Genomic DNA, 22,703 nt, shown 5'->3' on the forward strand with positions numbered 1-22,703 from the left:
GAAAACGTTCAAGAATACAAGGTATGGCTATTAAAGCGACGTAAGTATGAGTTGATGCGAAGCAAGTCGGGTAATGGCATTAATAACGTGATTACATATTTGCGAAACAACCCAAAAGAGGAGACGTAAATCAGGGTATTACTGTACTTGTACTGCTGTATATATATGAAGCAAAACATTGAAGAACATACTCTACATGAGACCTCCATAGACATGGCGATGAATGATGGCATAAATTATTATTACTTACGAAATCTAAAGATTTCGTAAGTATATTGATGACTTCCGTCCTCTGTTTGTGTGTTTGTTTGTCGGCACGATAACTCGAGAACGGAAGAAGCTACCAATGTCAAATTACACCACGTGATTCAGGAGAGTGATGGCTAGCGCTGATTAGATTTTGGTCAAAATCGGTCAAAGGTCAAGGTCACAGTGAGATCAAACATTCGATTTTTGATGGTTTGGTACAGAATCATCATAGAAACTTCTGGTTTACGTCACTACCTTCTCTAGAGACAGCTTTTATTAGACAAGGTCAGAGGTCAAGTTGACGATTTCGTAAGTACCAGTCTATGACTGCTTGTTACTTACGAAATCTAAAGATTTCCTAAGTATATTGATGACTTCCGTCGTGTGTGTGTGTGTGTGTGTGTGTGTGTGTGTGTGTGTGTGTGTGTGTGTGCGTGTGTGTGTGGGGGGGTGTGTGTGTGTGTGGGTGTGGGTGTGCGTGTGTGTGTGTGTGCGTGTGTGTGTGTGTGTGTGTGTGTGTGTGTGTGTGTGTGTGTGTGTGTGTGTGTACGTACGATAACTCGAACGGAAGAAGCTACCAATGTCAAATTATACCACATGATTCAGGAGGGTGATGGCTAGCGCTGATTAGATTTTGGTCAAAATCGCTCAAAGGTCAAGGTCACAGTGAGGTCAAACATCTGATTTTTGATGGTTTTGTACAGAATCATCGTAGAAACTTCTGGTTTGCGTTGCTACGTTCTCTAGAGACAGCTTTTATTAAACAAGGTCAGAGGTCAAGTTGACGATTTCGTAAGTACCAGTCTATGACTGCTTGTTTATTTATTGCTTGTCTGGATAACTGCCGAAGTAGTATTATTATTATTACTAGTACGTGCCCGTAAAAAAAAATAATAATAATAAATAAATAAACCACACAGGCCGTTTCTTAGCTCTCACGTGCCCGTACGTGCGTGACCCGGAAGTTCGATATTATTCTCAGTTACGATTATTCGCAATTTATTTTTAATACCCAATTATTCAATTAGCGCCAACGTATTTTACCTTTTCGCAATGTCGTGGCAAGGAAAAACAAAAAGAGAAAAGAGAGAGAAAAAATTTACTTCCTGGTTCGGAGCATACCAGCACTCTGATGTTCCCGAAATTTATACACCATCTAATATGAAAACGATCATAACTTGGGCCATTCTGTTTATCTATAAATGCGCATGAGAAATTATTAGAATACACGAAGTCATCACTCTCCGGAAGCCCGTACGTTGTAACCCGTAATGGGGAACGCGGCTGTGCATCCCTTCCCCATCGGCCACGCCCACGCAACAACGTGTCTTCCCATTGGTTTGGTAAATAAATGGCCATAACTTGGGAAGCACTTGTCCGATTAATATGAAATCTTGAAAAGGCACATCCTCAGGTCCCCAGCAATATACCTGGCAAGTTTCAATTAGATCGGACCAGTGGTTGTCGAGAAACAGCGGTGACACACACAGACACACACACAGACACACACAGAGAGAGATTGCTGGAATTATAGATAGATGTAGAACACCTGTTTACAACCTGTTCATTAGATTAACAGAAATTCAACAATATTAATAATTAGTAAGATTTAAATAAAAAGGATTGGTTTACTCTACCCTATTGTTTACATGTAAGTATTTAATTTGCACTATACAGTACTTTTTGGCAATTTGGTATCCAAACTTGTATAGGTTTACAAACTTTACAGGTTACTTGTAGTATTTGAGTGAAAATACAAGTTTAGTTACTTCCTCAGTTGAGATTTATCACCAAGAGTACTTAAACTAGATTAAATACTATTGATATGTTTGTTTGCCCAGGAATGGTGGGATATTTGTTTGCATGGACATTAGGTAACGTGAGTTACCAAAATATATGCTTTCTATAATCTAATCATTGATAATCTTGTAACTATTACATTGTAAACTTATAACTCGCATCACAATATCATATCAGCACAGGAAAAGTTTTACCAGGATACTTAATATGAGGAGACTTTCACAAAAGAGGTATTCACAATTTTAGTAATGTCCTTTTTTTGTAACGCGAGTTACCAATATTAATCTTTCTTCCAAACGTAACCGAAGGTTGCTTTGTTGGTCTTTTTTTGTGTGGTTTAGTTAGTGTGCTTATACTGTATTCTCACAGGTAAAATCTACCTTCAGGTCCATGAAGTAGTAGAATTACAGTACAAATATATAGTCAAACGCCCATTTTTTATTATCATTTTTTTGTATACCTTGTCGAGGCTCGTATGAGAGCTAACACACAACGCACATCAAGGGAGGCATGAGACAGGAGGGGAGGGAGTGGGAAGGACAAAATAGTGGGGAACAGAGACATTTGGAGATCTGTGGAAGGGAGAGGGATGGGACGGGGAACATGGGGAATCGAAGATGGACATTACAGGGACTTTCAGGCAGGAAAGCAGGGAATTTCAAGGAGGCGGGCTTGGGTGGATTATCGGGTGTAGAAAAGATCGAGGATTTGGATGGGGGATGATAAGAGGTGGTGGTGAACAGCTGTTTTGAAGGCCTGGAGGGAAGAATGGGAATGAATAGAGTGAGGGAGTTTATTCCAAAGGTGGGAGAAAAGAGGAATGAAAGAGTGAAGGTGAGCAGTGATTCATGATTTTGGTAGTTTTACCACAAGGGGGTTGTTGGCGGACCTTGAGCGCCCTGCGGAAATGTGGTGGGGACAAATCGCAGAGAGAGCAGAGGGGGCGAGGCAAGAGAGGAGACTGTAGAAGACAGAAAGACCACCGACCAACCTGTGGTGATTGAGTGAGAGGCCCAAAGACTCAGCCTCATTGTGGGAGATGCCAATGATCCCAAATGCCTTGGTTTCTACAGCGTGAAGCAGAGAAAGGTGGGAGGCAGGAGGACCAACCCAGAGGGGAGAGCAGAACTCCATCAGTCTGTGGACAAAAGCTTTGTAAGTGATCAGGAGCTCAGGTGGTCCGAGGAAGGACCTTGCACGACGGAGGATTCCCAGTCGGCGACTGGCTTTGGAGGCCAGGTTTGAAATGTGGCTTTCCCAGGAAAGGTCATGGCAGATAGTGAGACGTAGAAGCTTGAAAGGAAGGACTTCTTCCAGAGGATTGTTGAGAAAGTGGATGGGGGGGGGGGGGTTCTAAACGGTCCTTTCGAAGAGACATAGTGAGAGTGTGAAATTTGTCCGGAATGAAAGACATGTTCCACGTGTTGGACCAGTTTGTGATTTTATCCAGATCAGCAGTGAGCGAAGAAGCTGCTGCTTGCCGGTCTAGGGGATGACAGATGGTACTGCAGAGGGTGGAGTCATCAGCAAAGAGATAGAGAGGATTTTCCAGAGAGTCGGAGAGATCATTGATGAAAACCAGAAAAGGAACAGGGCCCATAACACTACCTTGAGGAACTCCAGTCTGGACAGGAACAGGGGATGAAAGAACTCCCTTTAGGGCCACAATATACATACATATATATATATATATATATATATATATATATATATATATATATATATATATATATATATATATATATATATATATATATATATATATATATATATATATATATATATATATATATATATATATATATATATATATATATGTGTATCGTTACAGTTGTGGAAATTCACAGAACACCATTCAGGTTCCCCGAAGATCAGTTATGTCTAAGTGTGTGTCCAGGTTAGATTTCCCCACCAATGTATAATGGGAATTATTCGTGTGTCGGGCTGTGAATCTTGAGGTAGTGTTATTCTTTTCTATCTTTATTTTAAACAATCATCTCCTCACCACCTTCTCCACAACCGCAAACATCTCCTCACCACCTTCTCCACAACTGCCAACATCTCCACAAACAACATCTCGACAACCACGCCAACTCCACAACCACGCCACCTCCACCACATCGTCACAAAGTTTACAACCACGGCATCTCTACAAACTAAAAGAACAACTCAACAACTCCCGCCCGATATTCTGGGACGAAAACAGTATTGACGGTTGGGGTGGGTCCCTCAGAACGGGTAAACAAAAGTGACTGTTAAAAAAAGTATGCTCCAAAGAAAAACAACTCCATCACTCCTAGGATTTTTCCCCCGCGCGCCGAGAAGGAAGGGGCGGACACCTCGGACCCGATAAAACGGCCGTGTTGGAACGCCGGAGTCGAGTGGGTGAGTGGAATGGAGTCGGGTTGGTGAGTCCAGTCAAGTTGTTGATTGGAGGAGTGGAGTTCGTTCGTCGTTGGAGCCAGCCAAGTCACCAAGTAGTTGGTCGTTGTGGTCGGTGGAGGCAGTCGAGTTGGAGTCGGGAGAAGTCGCCAGCCGGAGAGGAGTCACCAGCCAGATACATAACGGTCCGAGCGATGCTGAGGAGTGAGCGGGCTCTTCAAGAGCATCAACTCGAACAGAGCAAGGCCCGTTCGCTCCTCTGAAGCGTCGTCGGCCAGGCCCGATCGACCAGGCCACGCTGCTAAGCCCTGGACCAACCAAGCCGCCGTTACAACAGCTGCTGCGTTGACGACGAGACATACGGAGGGTCGCCGACCAAAAGACCCATCGAGTCGCCTCAAGGGTGACAAAGGTAACCTGCCCGGCCTCGCGGAGCTCCTTTGTCATCCCAGCTCCGAGGAACATTAAAGGCTTACGAGCCTAGTTCTATCTTTCTTATCTAGGGTTTTTGCATGGAAGTCTGTGGCGCCTTGTCCGTAAGTAGAATTGTTGTAAAGGCATGTACGTAATAAATAGATATCGGCTGTAGGTTTTTACTCGTGTCTTGTCCCCTACCCCCATTCATTGCATTGCTTACGTGTAAAAATAATTGTCCCCATTGTTGAATGTCACCTGCTCGTTGCGTCCTTTCCTCCATTGACTGCCATAATTGCGTTCGGAATAATTAGCTGGCTGATTAATAGCCGATAAAACGTACATCTGGTCCGACGGGGCTTGGCGATATAAAACCGCTCGGCAATCGCAAACGGAACGAGCTGTTTAAAGTGGCTCATTTTCGTGCAGGCTCCGTTGAGGTGTAAATCCCCGGCATTTCTGTCTGCACGAATAATTAGGTACATCGACAATTCGGCGATCGACCCTGTAGCGCGTGGACAGAAGAGTTGGCTGGTTTATGGTGTGGTTAACAACACCCGTAGCTGGGTTTCGACATTGATCCGAAAGCTGTGACTAGATTGCTCGTTCGGTGGGCGTGCGCGGCCGCAATTAAGCTAAAGGCGTTCGCCCACATGCCGAGCGGGCAAAACTCCACAGTAATATATATATATATATATATATATATATATATATATATATATATATATATATATATATATATATATATATATATATATATATATATATATATATATATATATACATATATATATATATATATATATATATATATATATATATATATATATATATATATATATATATATATATATATATATATATATATATATATATATATATATATATATATATATATACACACACATACATATTGTCGTGGAGGTGGCAGGGTTTGAATCCCGCTCTGGACTGCAGTTGTCGCAGGGGTGCTGTGGTTCGAATTTCACTACTTAAATTCGTGGTAGCCAGGCGGTTGACACCGACCAACCTCCCGGGGCAGTCGAGTGGTCTTTATTCCTTGGAGGTGGACACGCTCATTGACATGGATTTCAGCGTGCGCTCGAAGGGTACGGCAGATGGCAACGCCGCTGTATGTGAGAAGACAACAGAGCCCAGTGATGGCAATAGCGGACGGAGGAGTACTTGAAATGGAGGAGGATTCTCGAGAATGGACAGCACGAGGGGTTTGATCCACGAACCCCTCTACAAATACACGAAATGCAGTTTCTTTAAAGGGACTATAGTTAATGAAACACAAGTATTTATCAGGACAATAATGAAGATGAAATGAAACGGATATAATGAATAACTTCCATCATCGAGGCCTCGCTCACACACAGACGAAGGGTGACAAACGAAAATATAACCCCCTTTTTTATGCACTGGTACTTAACCTGGCCAAGGGCTGGCCCTCGTCGATCTGGTGTTGGGGAGCTTCGTCCAGAACTTGTACCTGCAAGCAAAACGGTGCCATCTCTTGTCGAGCCCGGGAGGAAGGCGCCTCCACCATCCATGTGCACATGCAAGCAGAATGGCACTTCACTTGTAGCAGCTTTCCAAACTCAGGCTCACGAACGTGCCAGCCTTCCTCTTCCTGAGCAGCCGCCACGTGCGTGTCCCGCAGAACCAGACGTGAACCCTCCACACACTACACGCGCAAATCTGGCCGGCACCCCCTCGATTGGCTCCGCTCAATCTGCTCTGGACGTAAAATCTGCCCTGCTCGATCTGCTGTCTCTGAAGCCCCCTCGCTAAGCACACTGCGCCTTCGATCCTCCTCTTTTTTTTATCACCCTCTCTCTTCTCCACCCTGAGGCGTGGCCTCCTTGCCTCCCAAACACGAGAAGGCGTGGCTTCTCCTTCTATGGGCCTGGCTTGGAATATAAAAACATAGGGAAAAATCACAGAGGGTAATCATGTACAGGGGAACTTATTTTTACTCCCCAAGCTATTTAACACCGCACCACCCCTCGTGTGGTGACACGTAACACTTAAGTTGACGGATTCCCTGACTTATTTACATCGAGATGCTTTGACCCGTCCATGGACCATGCTCCACTATACAATCCTATCTGTACTATTAAATCAGTTCATCTACCCCATAATCATAACAATATATATATATATATATATATATATATATATATATATATATATATATATATATATATATATATATATATATATTGTTGTGGTTACCAGATTCGCAAACCACCATTCAGGTCCCTTAGGTGAGGTATCTCGGTAAGTGCATGTGTAGTTAGGCCCAAACCCGTTGTCTAGTGGGAATAAATGTTATTCATGCGTGCTGCGACTCTTCAGGATAGCCGTTTTTCTTTTATTATCTTTATTTTGGACCAACCGCCATCATCACAACCACAACAACAACCACCAACCACAACGCCGCTTCACCACAACCGCCATGACCTTTACCGTCACAACTCGCCACCATCGCATCACCGTCATCTCGCGCCACTCATGGGCACCGATGCTGGACTCGTGTAGGGCGCACGTTGAACAGCGTGTACAAAATCACGGATTTTCTGCTTCAAAAACGGATCAAAAACGACACACGCCCACTTTTTGCCGTCCAATCGGTGAGCGAGGGGCGATTTGGCCCCGCCTCCAGAACGATCGATATATGCAAATTTGTGGATCAAAAAGCCTTCACGCCCACTTTTTCTCGGGCCAATGGGGAGCGAGGTGAAAGGTCAAAGGGAGGGGGTCAAAGGCGAAGTTACGGGGGGATAAAAGGACGGTGTTCGTCAGTCAGAAGGGAGTCGCGAAGGAGAACGAAGAGAGAGAAGAAAGAGTCGCAAACGAGAACGAGAGGGAGTCGAGAACGAGAAGGAGTCGGAACGGAGGGGACGAGTGTGGAAGACTGGAGCCCGAAGCCTGCAGTGGCTGGAGAAGCTGAAGAGAGTCGGACGAGGGGGTGCTCGCGTCGGTGCCAGGAGCTGCACGCCCGAGGGAGGCCGGCAGCGCGACCTGGCCGAGGTGGAGACGCACACCAGGGATAATAAAGATCCTCTATACCCCGAGCATCAGCAACCCCCTCCTGTTTCCCCCCGCGCTGAGATAGTGCGACCAAGGGGGCCCCGTTCCCACCCCCTGCCAGGCACTGTCCACGAGGCCCGCGGGTTGCGGGGCCATCGCCGCTCCGCGTCTCATCACCAGACGGGTAGGCCCGACCCGGTCTCGGCCTCAGGCCTGCCCCATTCTTGGGGGATTTCTTTTCCTTGGTTTTGGGTATGTGTTGTCGGCGCCGTCTGTGAAGTAGAATTGTATAAGTGTTGCCGTGTGCTCGGTAGTCGGTATTAGCTCTGCACTGTGTTTTCACTTTTATGTTTGCTTTTTGTGTAAATGGAATTGTGTTTTCTTTTTTTGTGTGCATTTGGTGGAATTGTATTTGTGTGCTTCCCGTGTGCCGAGAATAAATGTGCTTTATTGTTGAACTGTTCTCCCGCTTCGCTTCGTCTTTTCCCCCATTGAACCCTCATCTTGCTTCACGTAAAGGGTTGGTAGTGGGCTGAACACGCCCGATAATTAATCGAACCGTCGAGGTCGACGATAACACCGCTCGGTTATTCTGATAGTACGGAACGGGTCGCTTAAGTGGCCCGTGTCCGAAGTCGACCTGCGGCGAGGTGCGATCGCCCGGTCTACCCTCCGTGTGGGTACTTAGGTAGTTCGAATTTGGCGAGCAACCCTATCCCACGCGGGGGCTGATTGGCTCGATCGCGGTGAGACCGAAAGGTCCACCCGTGACTGGTTCCCGGCGTTAGTCCGAGAGGGTCACGACTGGATTGTCCGTCCGGTGGGCGACGTGCCGCGATTCGAGTTACGTGGCCGTCGCACGCCGGCGGGCGCGAAATCCGCAACACTGGTGTCAGGTCGTGCGATACAAATTCATCGCCCTCCTCGCGGCACTGGTATCGGAGAACAGGAAAACGGGCTCTCCTGTCTCCGGCTAAATTTACGGGAATCGGTCCAGGGGTGAGAGAAGCGACCCCCGATTCCCTCCAAATTACGAGCGAGCAAATTAACCCTTCACGAGAAGCAAGATGGCGTCTCAAGGCGAGCGGGAGCCGGGGGTATTAGAAATGTATATGTGTAATAATGTAGAGTCCATGGTCCAGGATGGAATCCCCGAGCAGGAAATGTTGATTGTGCAGGAACACGGACTCGCCCAACTGAACCCAGGGCCCGAGGTGGGTGCGGCAGCGGCCGCGGTGTATGACACCTCCCCCCCTCTCCACCAAGACCCTTCCCCAACCCTTGCCGAAACGGCTCAGCTGAGTGCATCCAACATGGCCCAGCTATGCGCCATGCTGGCGGCAATGAACAAACAAATGAATGAAGTGAAAACGACGATGGATACAAATACAAATGAAATGAAAAACGAAATGAAAGACATGAACAAGCAAATGAATGAAGTGAAAACGACGATGGATGCGAATACACAGCAAATGAGAAAAGAAATGAAAGAACTACGGGGTGAGACGCAGAACATGGGCCGATGCCTGCAGGCGGGCATGAAGGCCGTGACCAGGGAGCTGGGAATGGCGACTCCACGTGTGGGAGCAAACGAGCTGGGTGGGGGTGCAACGGCTGACAGGCCCGCGGTGGAGGCGGGTGAAAAATAATTCGTGGAACGTGTTGGGCGAGGGTCGTGACGATGACCGAAAGGGAAAAATTAAATGGGGAGACCAAAACGTGTGAGACGAGACACGAGGTGACGACAACAGAAATAATAGTTGAGACAAGGGAGGTAAAGGGTGAAGAGTTGGCAGTGACGGTAGCCGGGAAGGGAACCATAGAGGAGAGACTACACGAGGAAGACGGGGTAAGTGACGCACACACACACACAGAGGTAGAGGAGAGAAAATTGGGGGTGAGCTCGCGGAGCGTGCAGGGACCCGGTGCGAGCACCTGGATGGCCTCCTCCAGGAACGAGGGGAGGGAGTATGCCCCCTTAAGGCGAGTCACGACCAGGTGAGTTCGGTCGTGTTTTGCGAGGTTGAGGGGACGGGTGCTGTGGACGGGTGCACGGAGAGCTTGGGGGTATAGAGGCCCCGGAGACCCTTGTGGGGACACGAATCCCCAGTATGGTTGTCCCTGTGTGTGTGGTGCAAGGTGTGAGTGCGTCCCCGTGTGTGGAAGCGACCCCGTGTGTGATTGGTGTGGTGGCGATGGTGCCGGAGTACGTGCTTCCCAGCACGCCGTGTGTGGATGAGGCACCGTGTGTGGAAGAGGCCATGTGTGTGAGTGAAACGGCCAGTGTGGATGAGGCACCGCGGGTTAGTGCCCCCGCGTGTGTGGGTGAGGAACCGTGTGTGGATGAGGCACGGTGTGTGGATGAGGCACAGCGGTTGAGTGCCCTCGCGTGTGTGGGTGAGGCACCGCGGGTGAGTGCCCCCGCGCGAGTGAATGGAGCACCACGTGTGAGTAGTATGGTTTGTGTGAGTAGTGAGGCACGCGTGAGTGAACGGCCGTGTGCAAGGTCGCTGTGTGCCAGGGAGACCGTGTGTGTGAGAGAGCGGTATGAGAGGGAGATGTCGGTTGGCATGCGGGAGCACGCAGCCGCGTCTCCCCGTGTGAATGTGATGGTGTGGACTGTGTGCGTCGTGACACGCAGGTATGCGTGTGTGGAATGGCGACGGAGACGGCGACAGAGGAGAGAAAGCCGAGTAGCGGCTGTAGTTGTTTCGAGGACCGTGCCGGGTTCACCCAGCAGTGAGCACGCGGTTCGTGCTGTGCAACGCACGAGACCGCCACGTGCTCGCTTGCGAGAGTGAAGTCCCGGTCCGGAAACGCACGCGGTGGATTTGCCGATCCCGCGGACGGACAAAGTTGAGGCAGGTAAATGGATTTGGACCGGACGGGTTCTCCACGCGATCGTGTGTGTTAAGCTCCAACGGGCAAAGCACATGTGTTCGCGTGGGGAACCCCTCGAGACGTGGGGCTTGTGTTTTTTTTTTATGCGCACGGTGACGCCATGGCTGCACGTGTGGTTGGAATCCGGCAGGAGGGGTATCTCTGCCGGATGGTAGCGTCCAAGGAGGGACGAGGAACACGTGCAGCTGCATGACGTCACGGGCAGGTGCAAAGTGCGCGAGCTCTGAGTTGCCGCGCTGGCGCTGCGCATGTAGAAAAAAAAAAAAAAGAACAAGCCTCACTTTCGGGTGCAAAGGATTCCTGGGCAAGGGGTAAAAGACCCCCTTGACCGGGGCACAGGATGAAAACTAGTTAGGGGGAAGGGTTAGCTTAGTTAGACCGACTTCATGGGGCAGGGGTAAGTCCTCATGGAGTCCGTGGAATGGATTAGTTAGAGGGATTGTAGCCAGATTTAGGTTGGGAAAGTGATTTATGGGATTACATTTGAGACAGTGACAGGCAGTGAATGTGTAGAGGGGACGTAGTTTAGCTACGTAGTGTTAAATGGAACGTGCTATAGTTTAAGGGACGACGTGGGAGCACGAGTTAGTTAGGGGATGTAGTTAGAAGGATGGCAGAGTTCAGTGGTGAGTGTGTGGAAGAGTTGGTGAGTGAAGTGGAAGCATGTGCTTGGTGAGTCGTGAGGTGGAGACATGAGTGAGTGAGGCCAGCGGGTCTGTGTGTGTGGAGCGAATGGGGAATGCATGGTGCGATGAGTGATTGGGGGGAGGAGTGACTCCCGCCCAAGGGACCCGTGGGTCAGTGTAGAGTGAGTTAGCTGGGTTAGTCACATTGAAAAATGCAGGGCGTTTTGCTGTTGGTGGGAATGTAGGCTCGAAACCCATTTGGAGGGTGCAGGAGCCCTGTTGACGGGCTTGGGAGCGTGGCTGCGAAAGGTGAGTATCGCTGAGTGGGTACCCCGGGCACCAGGCTAGTCGGCCGCGGTAGGCCATGGGCCCATGGGGGGCCGGGATAGAGTAGTGGGCACGGGTGCGCCTGCTTGGTGCGGGGGCCGGGGCGCCATTAGCCGCGTGGGCAGTGTTGTGGGCACGGGTGACCCTCGGAAAGGGGCCCGGGAGGCCGGCCTGCCACGTGTGCGTTTCAGGGGAGGTGCCATGGGGGGCACTCCCCGGTGTTAAGGAGCTGGTAGGCTCGGAGGCAGTGTAGTGCCCGGGGGTGCCATAGCGGGAGATTCGGCAGAGGGTCGTGCCTGCCAAAGGGAGCCACGTGTCCCAGCCAGGAGACCGTGTGAGGGCACGGAGAGAAAATTGGGGGGCGAGGCCCGAAATTGTAAGGACACCAACACAGGCGACGGGAATCTGGGTTGTTAGAACCAATAGTTTAAGCGAGAGGCGCTTGTTGAAAGCCCCGGGGTAGTTTAACAGTTAAATGGTTAGGATAGATTAGGAGATGTACCCCTCCGCACCATCCATCCCCTCGCTGTCGTTGTGGGCCGCTGGACCCACTTTGGTTAAAGATCGCCGAACTCTGGGGAGGCCATTCTGAGGCTTCGTTGGGCCTCGACACAGGACGTTAGCTCTCCCTTGTTCCCCTCTGGGAAGGGAACGTAGGGGTTGGGAGTAGGCTAGGTGACAGGATAGGTTAGCCGAACAAGGACGATAAAGGGGGTTAGGGGACGATTTATAGTGGGGGAGTAAAAATAAAAACAACAAAAAAATAAGTTGGGGCTAAATTGGGGTTTGACAAATTAAGGGAGTGGGTATGTACAGTGACAGGCAAAGGCGATAGGTTGGGAGGGAGACAGGTAGGTAGGTCCGAGCCCACCTTCCAAGTGGCCAGCACCACCGCACTCCCTCCACCAACCTCCACTGAACGGCAAAGGCTGGCCAACTTCATCGGCTGGCCGTGTTTTGCTTCAAGGCGGAGGCCGGCCAACTTCATCGGCAGCTGTGTGCTGCAAGGCCTGTGCCGGCCAGTTCATCTGCTGGCTGTTTTTCTTCGAGGCCTGTGCCGGCCAGTTCGTCTGCCGGCTGTGTTTGCCTGCAATGGTCTTCTTCTGCGGGCTGTGTTTGCCTGCAGCGGCCTTCTTCTGCGGGCTGTGTTTGCCTGCTCACCTTTGCCATGCCATGCCCACTGCCCACGTTCACCAGCCCCGTTCAATTTTGCTTTGCCCCCCCCCTGTTCATTTCCATGTGCGCCAGGATCAAGGCAACAGTTTGCAAGCTGCGAGAACTGCCCTGTTGGCAGCTACAACACGGGCCTGCAGTGGCGGCCCTTGCACCGTGTTTGCGTCCATCCATCCATTCGTTGTGCTCATTGCGTGTGCCACTTGAGCTGGCACGGAGACTGCGTTTGTGCAGCCCATGCACCGTTGTGGTTCACTGCGTTCAGTTCAAAAGGGAAGGCCTTGGACTGCGTGTGAGCAGCCAGCCACGTTCCCTGTCACCTGCATTGTTTGAGCCAGAGACTGCATGTGGGCAGCCTGGCTCCCTGCTAACTGCTTTTCTTTTGCAGAGTTCAGTGATCCTGGGCCATGGTTTAGTGTAAAATTTGTAAGTTTAGGTTAAGATGTACTGTAAATATGAGTGCGCCCCCGGCATGTCTGTCTAGCGCCGGCAATTTTATTTAAGTCGTCCGTGTGAGTGAGTTTGTTTAGATAGTTACGCAGCCCTCAGGTTATTTATTTTTGGGGACACGAATACCATGAATGTCGCACTCAGGGATCCGTAGGTAAAATGTACTAGGGGAAAACTACACATGATGGCACACGAAAATTTGACGACTCGGGACGAGTCTGTAAAAAGGGAAGGGGGTAGTGTTGTGGTTACCAGATTCGCAAACCACCATTCAGGTCCCTTAGGTGAGGTATCTCGGTAAGTGCATGTGTAGTTAGGCCCAAACCCGTTGTCTAGTGGGAATAAATGTTATTCATGCGTGCTGCGACTCTTCAGGATAGCCGTTTTTCTTTTACTATCTTTATTTTGGACCAACCGCCATCATCACAACCACAACAACAACCACCAACCACAACGCCGCTTCACCACAACCGCCATGACCTTTACCGTCACAACTCGCCACCATCGCATCACCGTCATCTCGCGCCACTCATGGGCACCGATGCTGGACTCGTGTAGGGCGCACGTTGAACAGCGTGTACAAAATCACGGATTTTCTGCTTCAAAAACGGATCAAAAACGACACACGCCCACTTTTTGCCGTCCAATCGGTGAGCGAGGGGCGATTTGGCCCCGCCTCCAGAACGATCGATATATGCAAATTTGTGGATCAAAAAGCCTTCACGCCCACTTTTTCTCGGGCCAATGGGGAGCGAGGTGAAAGGTCAAAGGCGAAGTTACGGGGGGATAAAAGGACGGTGTTCGTCAGTCAGAAGGGAGTCGCGAAGGAGAACGAAGAGAGAGAAGAAAGAGTCGCAAACGAGAACGAGAGGGAGTCGAGAACGAGAAGGAGTCGGAACGGAGGGGACGAGTGTGGAAGACTGGAGCCCGAAGCCTGCAGTGGCTGGAGAAGCTGAAGAGAGTCGGACGAGGGGGTGCTCGCGTCGGTGCCAGGAGCTGCACGCCCGAGGGAGGCCGGCAGCGCGACCTGGCCGAGGTGGAGACGCACACCAGGGATAATAAAGATCCTCTATACCCCGAGCATCAGCAACCCCCTCCTGTTTCCCCCCGCGCTGAGATAGTGCGACCAAGGGGGCCCCGTTCCCACCCCCTGCCAGGCACTGTCCACGAGGCCCGCGGGTTGCGGGGCCATCGCCGCTCCGCGTCTCATCACCAGACGGGTAGGCCCGACCCGGTCTCGGCCTCAGGCCTGCCCCATTCTTGGGGGATTTCTTTTCCTTGGTTTTGGGTATGTGTTGTCGGCGCCGTCTGTGAAGTAGAATTGTATAAGTGTTGCCGTGTGCTCGGTAGTCGGTATTAGCTCTGCACTGTGTTTTCACTTTTATGTTTGCTTTTTGTGTAAATGGAATTGTGTTTTCTTTTTTTGTGTGCATTTGGTGGAATTGTATTTGTGTGCTTCCCGTGTGCCGAGAATAAATGTGCTTTATTGTTGAACTGTTCTCCCGCTTCGCTTCGTCTTTTCCCCCATTGAACCCTCATCTTGCTTCACGTAAAGGGTTGGTAGTGGGCTGAACACGCCCGATAATTAATCGAACCGTCGAGGTCGACGATAACACCGCTCGGTTATTCTGATAGTACGGAACGGGTCGCTTAAGTGGCCCGTGTCCGAAGTCGACCTGCGGCGAGGTGCGATCGCCCGGTCTACCCTCCGTGTGGGTACTTAGGTAGTTCGAATTTGGCGAGCAACCCTATCCCACGCGGGGGCTGATTGGCTCGATCGCGGTGAGACCGAAAGGTCCACCCGTGACTGGTTCCCGGCGTTAGTCCGAGAGGGTCACGACTGGATTGTCCGTCCGGTGGGCGACGTGCCGCGATTCGAGTTACGTGGCCGTCGCACGCCGGCGGGCGCGAAATCCGCAACAATATATATATATATATATATATATATATATATATATATATATATATATATATATATATATATATATATATATATATATATATATATATATATATATATATATATATATATATATATATATATATATACATATGAAGTTTCGCAGCAATTGATTAAGCGGTTTAAGAGAAGGAATTTTTTGTAAGTTTTCATTCAATCCAAAATGGCTGCCTATCCATGTGACCTGTGACAACATTGTTATCGAAGCTTTTTCCCCATGGGTAGTGGATTGTACATTTTAAGTTTTGCATCAATCGGTGAAGTGGTTTCAGCGAAAAAGATTTTTTAATTGATTTTGTTTGATCCAGCATGACTGCCAAACGTTCTGAACTATGACATCATACTTATCAAACTTTATTAGGCCCTGTTGGACTTCGTCCAAAACAGGGGCTTGTGGATTTGGTCTCAATTTCTGTGTGTGTGCGTGTGACCACAACCATATCTCGAACATGTATGGACCAATTTTATTCGTACTTGGCACAAAGACAACACGTGATGGTATGCATATGCATATAATTTTGTTTCGCGATGCGATCAATGATGGCCGACTGGCGGCCATTTTAGTTGTAACCTGATGTTGATCATGTCCTCAACCATATTTTGAACATGCATTTGCCGATGTTCAAACTTGGCACCCAGATAACAAATGATGGCTTTCATATGCACATCACTTTTTTTTCCAGATCAGATCCAAGATGGCCGACCGGTGGCCATTTTGTTAGTTAAATGTGTCCCCAACCATTTCTCAGACATACCTGGTCCGATTTTGTTCAAAATTGGCACAAGCATATTACATGATGGCGTACAAGTGCAGCTATCTTTATTTTGCAATCTGATCAAAGATGGCCGAGTGGTAGACTGGTGGCCATTTTAGTTGTACATAAATATGAGCTGGCCCTTTAGCTCCGTCCAGCAAAATTACTAAAACAACGGGGGCTATGACATTTTATGTCTTTTTTTACTTGTTCTTTATGGCTCGTAGTTGTAAGTGGCAGTTCTTGGGATCGATTAGTCATGAGAAATGTAGTTTTTAAAATGACGTAATCGGATGGCATCGTCATTGGAATGGGTTGTGTGGGATGGCACAGTCATAGGAACAGTCGTCATTCAATACTCAGCATAACTACTTGCTGTCATAAGCGGCAGTACTAGTTGTTATTATTCCTGCCCTACAAGTGCTGTGTAGATCCCATTATGTGTTCCATTTTGATATTTGAGGAGCATTTTATGTTGAAGTCGAGCAGCATTTGGGCATCCACCTTTGTTGATCATGTGTTTGCTACTGTTTCAAATATTTGACTGCAATTAGGCATAACATTGGTCTCATTAATTCATGAATCAAATGAGTAATGCAGCCAAGCTGTACCTTCCCAAGCTCGGCAGTGAGCAAAGTTGTCATGAATATGGCGCAGTAGGCGTGGTCTGGCATGTATATGTTAAAGGAAAAATAATATCGACTCGTTGATTCGCAAATAACTTTTATTGACATAAAAATAAATAAAAATTTTGCTTTTTAATCTTACCTTCTGGACAATTGAATTTATAGAAGTGCAAAGCCATTGTCACTGTTGAGATGGCCCCTTTCTCAAGTCACTTTGCAGGCAAGAAGATGGAGTAAGAGGCACCTGCAGAAAAGACTATCTAAATGGTTTTGCTAAGAGCTGTGGGAGGGGCAGATGCACAGTTACAGTCCACACTGTTTCCCAAGTTTGATTTTAATAATGCTTTATTTGCATGACAGTCGTCTTTCCACGCTGTTTCATTATTGAAGCCTAGCGTCTCTGTCTTATTGTCTGTTTAATCCCCTGAGAAGTGAAGTGGAATTGTGTCGTAAAGATTGGATGCAGGATATTGCGGGACTTCCAAGTTATTTGTTTAAATCCAGACTTGCAAGCACCTGTACAGGATTGATGGAAAACGTAGGTCTGCAACAAATGTTCTGGGCACTGGCTATAGAGGCACTTTAGGGTGGTCCACAGCATGGAATTATCACCGAACTTTCATCTGCCATCGAACTTGAACTCCAGCACAGATCAAAGCAGAGACGCTGCGAGTGTGGACGATATGTTAATGTAGCAAAGTGCATTATAGAAAAAGAGCACTCGGAGTATAAGGACAGACAGGTGATCAGCTGCTGCTCAAATGTTATTCCTGATCCACAGGATTTGAGCCTTGCCTGTTGGACAGTTATACAAGTTGGCGGTGCCTTGGTTTTTATGCCTCTGTAGTTGAAGGTCATAGGCATTGTTTTTGGGTTGTCCCTCCAGCTGTCTGTGCATCCGTCCATCTGTTATCCTTCTTTTTTGATTACGATAACTTTTGAGCCACTGAAGAGATTTTTTAACTTGTTGCAAGTATGGAAAGTCACACAAAGATGAACTGATTCTAATTTGGGTCCAACAAATCAGAGGTCATGTGCATTTGAAAATCATTTTTCAGACCATAACTCGAGTTCGAAGCATCTGATGTTCTCTCTTCCTTGTCTCTTTTGTGTCTCATGCAACTTTTCTTAACTTCTCATTTGACCTTTAATTGAGATCAAATGTAACAGTTTATTCACGTGTTGACATCTAACGTGGGCGGAAGCATATCCATCCACTCGTTCACTTAAAATCCTATTTCATCGTTTAATATAGATCTTCCAAGAACAGCAACCAGGGTTGTGTTTTGTTTTTTTCTTGCAAGCAAGTGCTTTGAAATTTTACTTTTTGCTGCAGAGATTTTGTTTATAAGATTATTAATTATTTTCACATGAAAAACAGTTTGTGGCCAGCATCCTGTGCTTTGTCCCAAATGTAGCTGTTAAAAACCTACAATTTGAGTAATAATAACATTTTATTCGCACAAATGAAGATTTGGATAGAACGTATTAATACCAATACTAAATCCGCACTCAATTTACAATAAAGCATTATTCTGTCTATTCCTGGAGTTTGGCAAACTGTGATATAGATTTTTGCATTGAACCGTGATATTCTGAGCCTTTCAGGAAGTTGTGTTGTATCACCCTTTGTTGATTATTCCCCCACCTATCCAGCCTTGGTCCTCCATTGTATATAATCATACAATCATGAGTGCCTGAACAATTGTAAACAAGTTGATAGTACAAAGTGTGTGCTTGTTTGTTTGCAGCTGGTAAGTGCGTACGTGATGTCAAGTCGGGAGACGTATTTGAACACCGCAGCATGCCGACTGCTACTTGACATCATGCCTGGGCTGGAAACCTCGGTGGTTTTCCAAGAGAAGGTAGTGCTTCAGTATTTTGTATTCTATTTGATGACAGCAACTTGTGCTCGAAGTGTCATGTGATATCACGGCCAAGTGCCTGGTACAGACAGTGCTGTAGCAAATTGATACTAAATGAATATCTTGTTTTTAGTATATTATCTGAGCATTTTCTGCATTTTGAAAAAGTATTTACGTGAATTAAGTGTTAACGGTAGAATTTACACCATCAGGTTTCCTATTTGCCTTCCCTAATTCAGTCTCATTTATTCATCTTGTACATGTTGTAACTGATTTTAAAATGGACTTTAATAAATGTAATGGACTTTAGAAAATGAGTAAATTGATCAATTAAGTTAATAGGGGAAAAAAGGCTTGAAATAATTGTGATGCCCCCACCAGCATTCCCAATTTGGGAATCTGAGAATTTAAGTGATTCTTCACTATTGAGTGATGCGGCCAAAAACAATATATCGCATGATATCTCGAAAATTTATGGACCGATTCAGACAAAACTTGGTGGATGAGTTGAGTCGGTGACAAAAAGCCGATCGTTTTGGGAAAGTTCCGAATGCAGATCTGGCCTATCAGTAGGGTACAAAATGTAAACTGTTCAGCCTGTTGGAGATATGCACTCCACCGAGTGCCGTTCTAGTTTTAAATAGAACTAGACGACCCGTGAACCCTTTGGGTTCCCGTTGTGACAGCGGTTGATGAAAAAAATAATTTCAAGAAAAAAAAAAGATAGCTCCAGGGAACTATACCACTGAGGTTGTTTGCATTGATCAAATTCTCCCGAAGAGTACTTGACTGAATCGGGAATTGATTTTTTTTTTATTTTTTCTGTTGCCCGATTTATGTTATGTTTTATGTTTGTAGATGGAGGGTAGATGTTTTTCGTACTGTTTTGTTTGTGGGGTAGATGGAGGAATTTCATTGGAAAGATAGGAGTGTATAGAGCAGCTTGGTCCAGGGACGTACAGGAGACATCTTGATATAAATTAAGTAGGGAAACTGAGCTTAAGTGTTACGTGTCACCACATGGGGGGGGGGGGGGTGGTGCTGTGTTGAATTAGGTCCGGTTTAAGGATAATTTCTCCCAGTATGTGATTGCCCCCTGTGACGTTTTCCTATGTTTTTGCATTTCAAGACCGGCGAGTAAAAAGGAATCGCATCCTTAAAACAACAACAACAACCGAGCTGCACGTCCAAGCAGGCAAGAAACCCCGCCTCCAAATATGACAGCTAGCAAACCACGCCCCCAGAGTGGATTATAATTGATCGGCGTGATGTCGGGGAGTGGAGGAGAGAGAGAGAACCGCAGTCAGAGTACTTTAGTACTTTACTTCCTCATTTGAGAACACGAACACGAGAGAGACACGACAGTACTTTACTTCCTCATTTAAGAACTATTGTAGTACTTTTTGTTTGGTGTCAGGTTTATGAATCGTAAAGGATGATCAGGTGACAGAGTGGAATTATATTCTGGAGACAAAGTTCCAATGCTTACTTTGCATGGGGGGGGGGGGGGGCTGGTTGTTTGTTTGGATCTGTGAGTACATGTTACTTACATAAAGCGAAGAGGAGTTTAAATTGATGCCATATTTTCAAACTGTAACAAATATTGACTCCGAAGTAGAATGGTCATCATGTGAGCAAAATTGACAAGGGAATTTAAACTGAATTGTGTAGAAAACGTTTAATTTCTTTTTCTGCTTTTGTATGTTTTTTTCAGGAAGGAATTGTTGAAAACTTGTTCAAGTGGGCACGAGAAGCGGAAGATCCCCTAAGGACATATGCCACCGGGTTGCTAGCTGCTGGAATGGAAATACAGGACATTGCAGCCAATTATCGAGAAGAGAATTCCCAGATGGTGATATATTTATTTGGTCTTGCTCGTGACTCCTTCCTCTCTTTACTCTCTGACTAAATTATCCATTTGAACTCAACTGGGTGCATATTACATCAGCTACACTTATTTTTGCTTCACTCCAATGGCTGCCATGGCCATGTTTCGCCTCGGTCGTGTCACTCTCTCTCTTGCCTCTCCCAAACCTGCCCGGGCTGCACCCCACCTCCGCCCCACCTGTTCTGTGGCCCGCCTCTCCCCGGCCCGTCCATGCTGCAGCCCGCCTCTCCCCTCCCCGACCGTGCTGCAGTCCGCCTCTCCCTGCCCCACCCGTGCTGTAACCCGCCCGTGCTGCGGCCCGCCCCTCCCCACCCCGCCCGTGCTGCAGCCCGCCTCTCCCCACCACGCCCGTGCTGTGGCCCGCCTCTCCCCACCCCGCCCATGCTGCGGGCCGCTTCTCCCTGGCCCGCCCCTACTGCAGCCCACTCCACCCATACTGCGGGCCGTCTCTCCCCCGACCCGCGGTTCTGCGGCCCGCCTCTCCTCGCCCCACCTGTGCTGTGGCCCGCCTCTCCTTGCCCCACCCGTGCTGCAGCCCGCCTTTCCTCGCCCCGCTCATGCTGCGGGCCCGCCTCTCCTCAGCCCTCCCATGCTGTAGCCCGCCTCCCCTCGCCCCGCCTGTGCTACGGCCCGCCTCCCCTCGCCCCGCCTGTGCTACGGCCCGCCTCCCCTCGCCCCGCCTGTGCTACGGCCCGCCTCCCGTCGCCCGCTCTTACTTGCTTTTCTGACTCTGCACAAGTTCTTTATCACATGTAGCCCGATTGGGTGGGTTTTTCTTTTCAGTTTGCAATTCTACCACATTGTTTTTCTCACGATTGATGACAATGTAAACATATGCACCGGTTTTGATCTTACTTCTGCTCGTTATGCTCATTCAGGTTCCTATTGTTTTCAAGCGGCTTCGAAAACTACGTGAGGGTAAAGAAATGAATGAAGACTCAGTGTCCCGCAACTACTTATCTGGACCTTTATCTCCACATGTTGCCGAAAATGAGCTGAAAAGCGATTGCGCGAAGGCCGATCTAGTTTTGAACAGCACATCTGACAAATCACTCGTGTCCAACAGTGAAGAATCCCGAGAGGAAAGGTTTTGTCCAGCTTCAAATCTCCTGGACATGAATAATGGGGATGCATCTAACCTCACAAGCACTGTCGAAGAGCCAAAGGAAATGGGAATAAAACCAGAGAAGAGACAGAAGAACAAAGTCATTGGTTCTCCACTGGAGCATGACAGGATTTTTAATGAACTCTCAAACAGCAGCTGGTCGGAGACGTCCCCGTGGGTCATCGGCACAAACTACCATCTCTTTCCCTTGACGCCTGGGGTGCAACAAAGAATTATCTTCCAATATCTTACCCCATTAGGGGAATACCAGGAGGTGTGTTTTGCATTTACCCTCCATACATGATGTTTTGCATGATCATCTCCATCTTGCTAGTATTAGGATCGGTATATTCTGACATTTGTGTTTTATCATTGTTAAGCCATGTTGAGGCTCATTCGTCGCAGTGTCGATTGAGGTTGGGCCACTAACTTTTGGGTTAGCTCATTAATGTTTGCCTGTTGTGCCAAGAGACACATTGTACCATACCCAAAAAGTAAATGCACATTCTCTTTTGACAGATGACAACCTGCCAAATGAGGGTTACAGATAGCAACAACTTCCAAACACTCAGGGGAAGGGGTTTGTGGGCAGGGGAGGGGGGAGGGGGCGGCGGCATTGGTGGTGATAATATTTTGCAGGGCAATGAATATGCAGATCTCCGAGGGTCAGTTGTGAAAGTAATGCCTCATTTTATTTCTCCCAAAATACAATTCCAATTACTGGCATTCCTTGCTATACAAACTTGAAGCGTTTCACAAAAGTTGCGTTTATCGCGAAAAAGATTTTCCTATATATATATATATATGTATATATACACACAAACGAAAAACACGGTCTATTTGTCCATCTATGAAGCCGTCCGTGATTCCGTGTGACTATATGTCTATTACATCAGTTCACACATGTACATCTATTAATGACGTTCACGGCAGAATTCAAATGAATTCACGTGGTTCTCTTACAACAGCCAGAAAGACGTCTACTTTGACAAGCATGTGCTCAGAAGAACCAATTGGAGCGGAGGAAGAACAGCAGAAGTTTTCTGGGAAATTGGTCAAAATCAGATCCAGCAGAGATGGAATACCGTTGGTTGAGATCCAGGTCAGGAAGTTGACAGATTGTTTCAGTCCCAATGAATCACA

At 47.7% G+C, this 22,703-nt stretch overlaps 1 protein-coding gene across 4 annotated transcripts in view; it reads left to right on the forward strand.

Moving 5' to 3' along the window:
* The window catches only part of DCAF1 (DDB1 and CUL4 associated factor 1), an 80,911-nt gene that overhangs the window by 27,547 nt on the left and 30,661 nt on the right, over nucleotides 1-22,703 (forward strand). For 3 of the 4 annotated variants that reach the window (XM_085863939.1, XM_085863940.1, XM_085863941.1), the window contains exons 5-7: nucleotides 18,454-18,567; nucleotides 20,282-20,419; nucleotides 21,334-21,834. In XM_085863939.1, coding sequence (XP_085720065.1) covers nucleotides 18,454-18,567; nucleotides 20,282-20,419; nucleotides 21,334-21,834 — 753 coding nt within the window. Of the gene's footprint in view, nucleotides 1-18,453; nucleotides 18,568-19,696; nucleotides 19,763-20,281; nucleotides 20,420-21,333; nucleotides 21,835-22,703 lie in introns of those variants that run through there. The other variant, XM_085863942.1, reaches the window with a different exon arrangement.

The sequence above is a fragment of the Eptatretus burgeri genome, chromosome 18 (genome assembly GCF_056783735.1).
Source record: "Eptatretus burgeri isolate ZD-2024b chromosome 18, Ebu_testis_v1, whole genome shotgun sequence".
In the NCBI taxonomy this organism is placed as follows: Eukaryota; Metazoa; Chordata; class Myxini; order Myxiniformes; family Myxinidae; genus Eptatretus; species Eptatretus burgeri.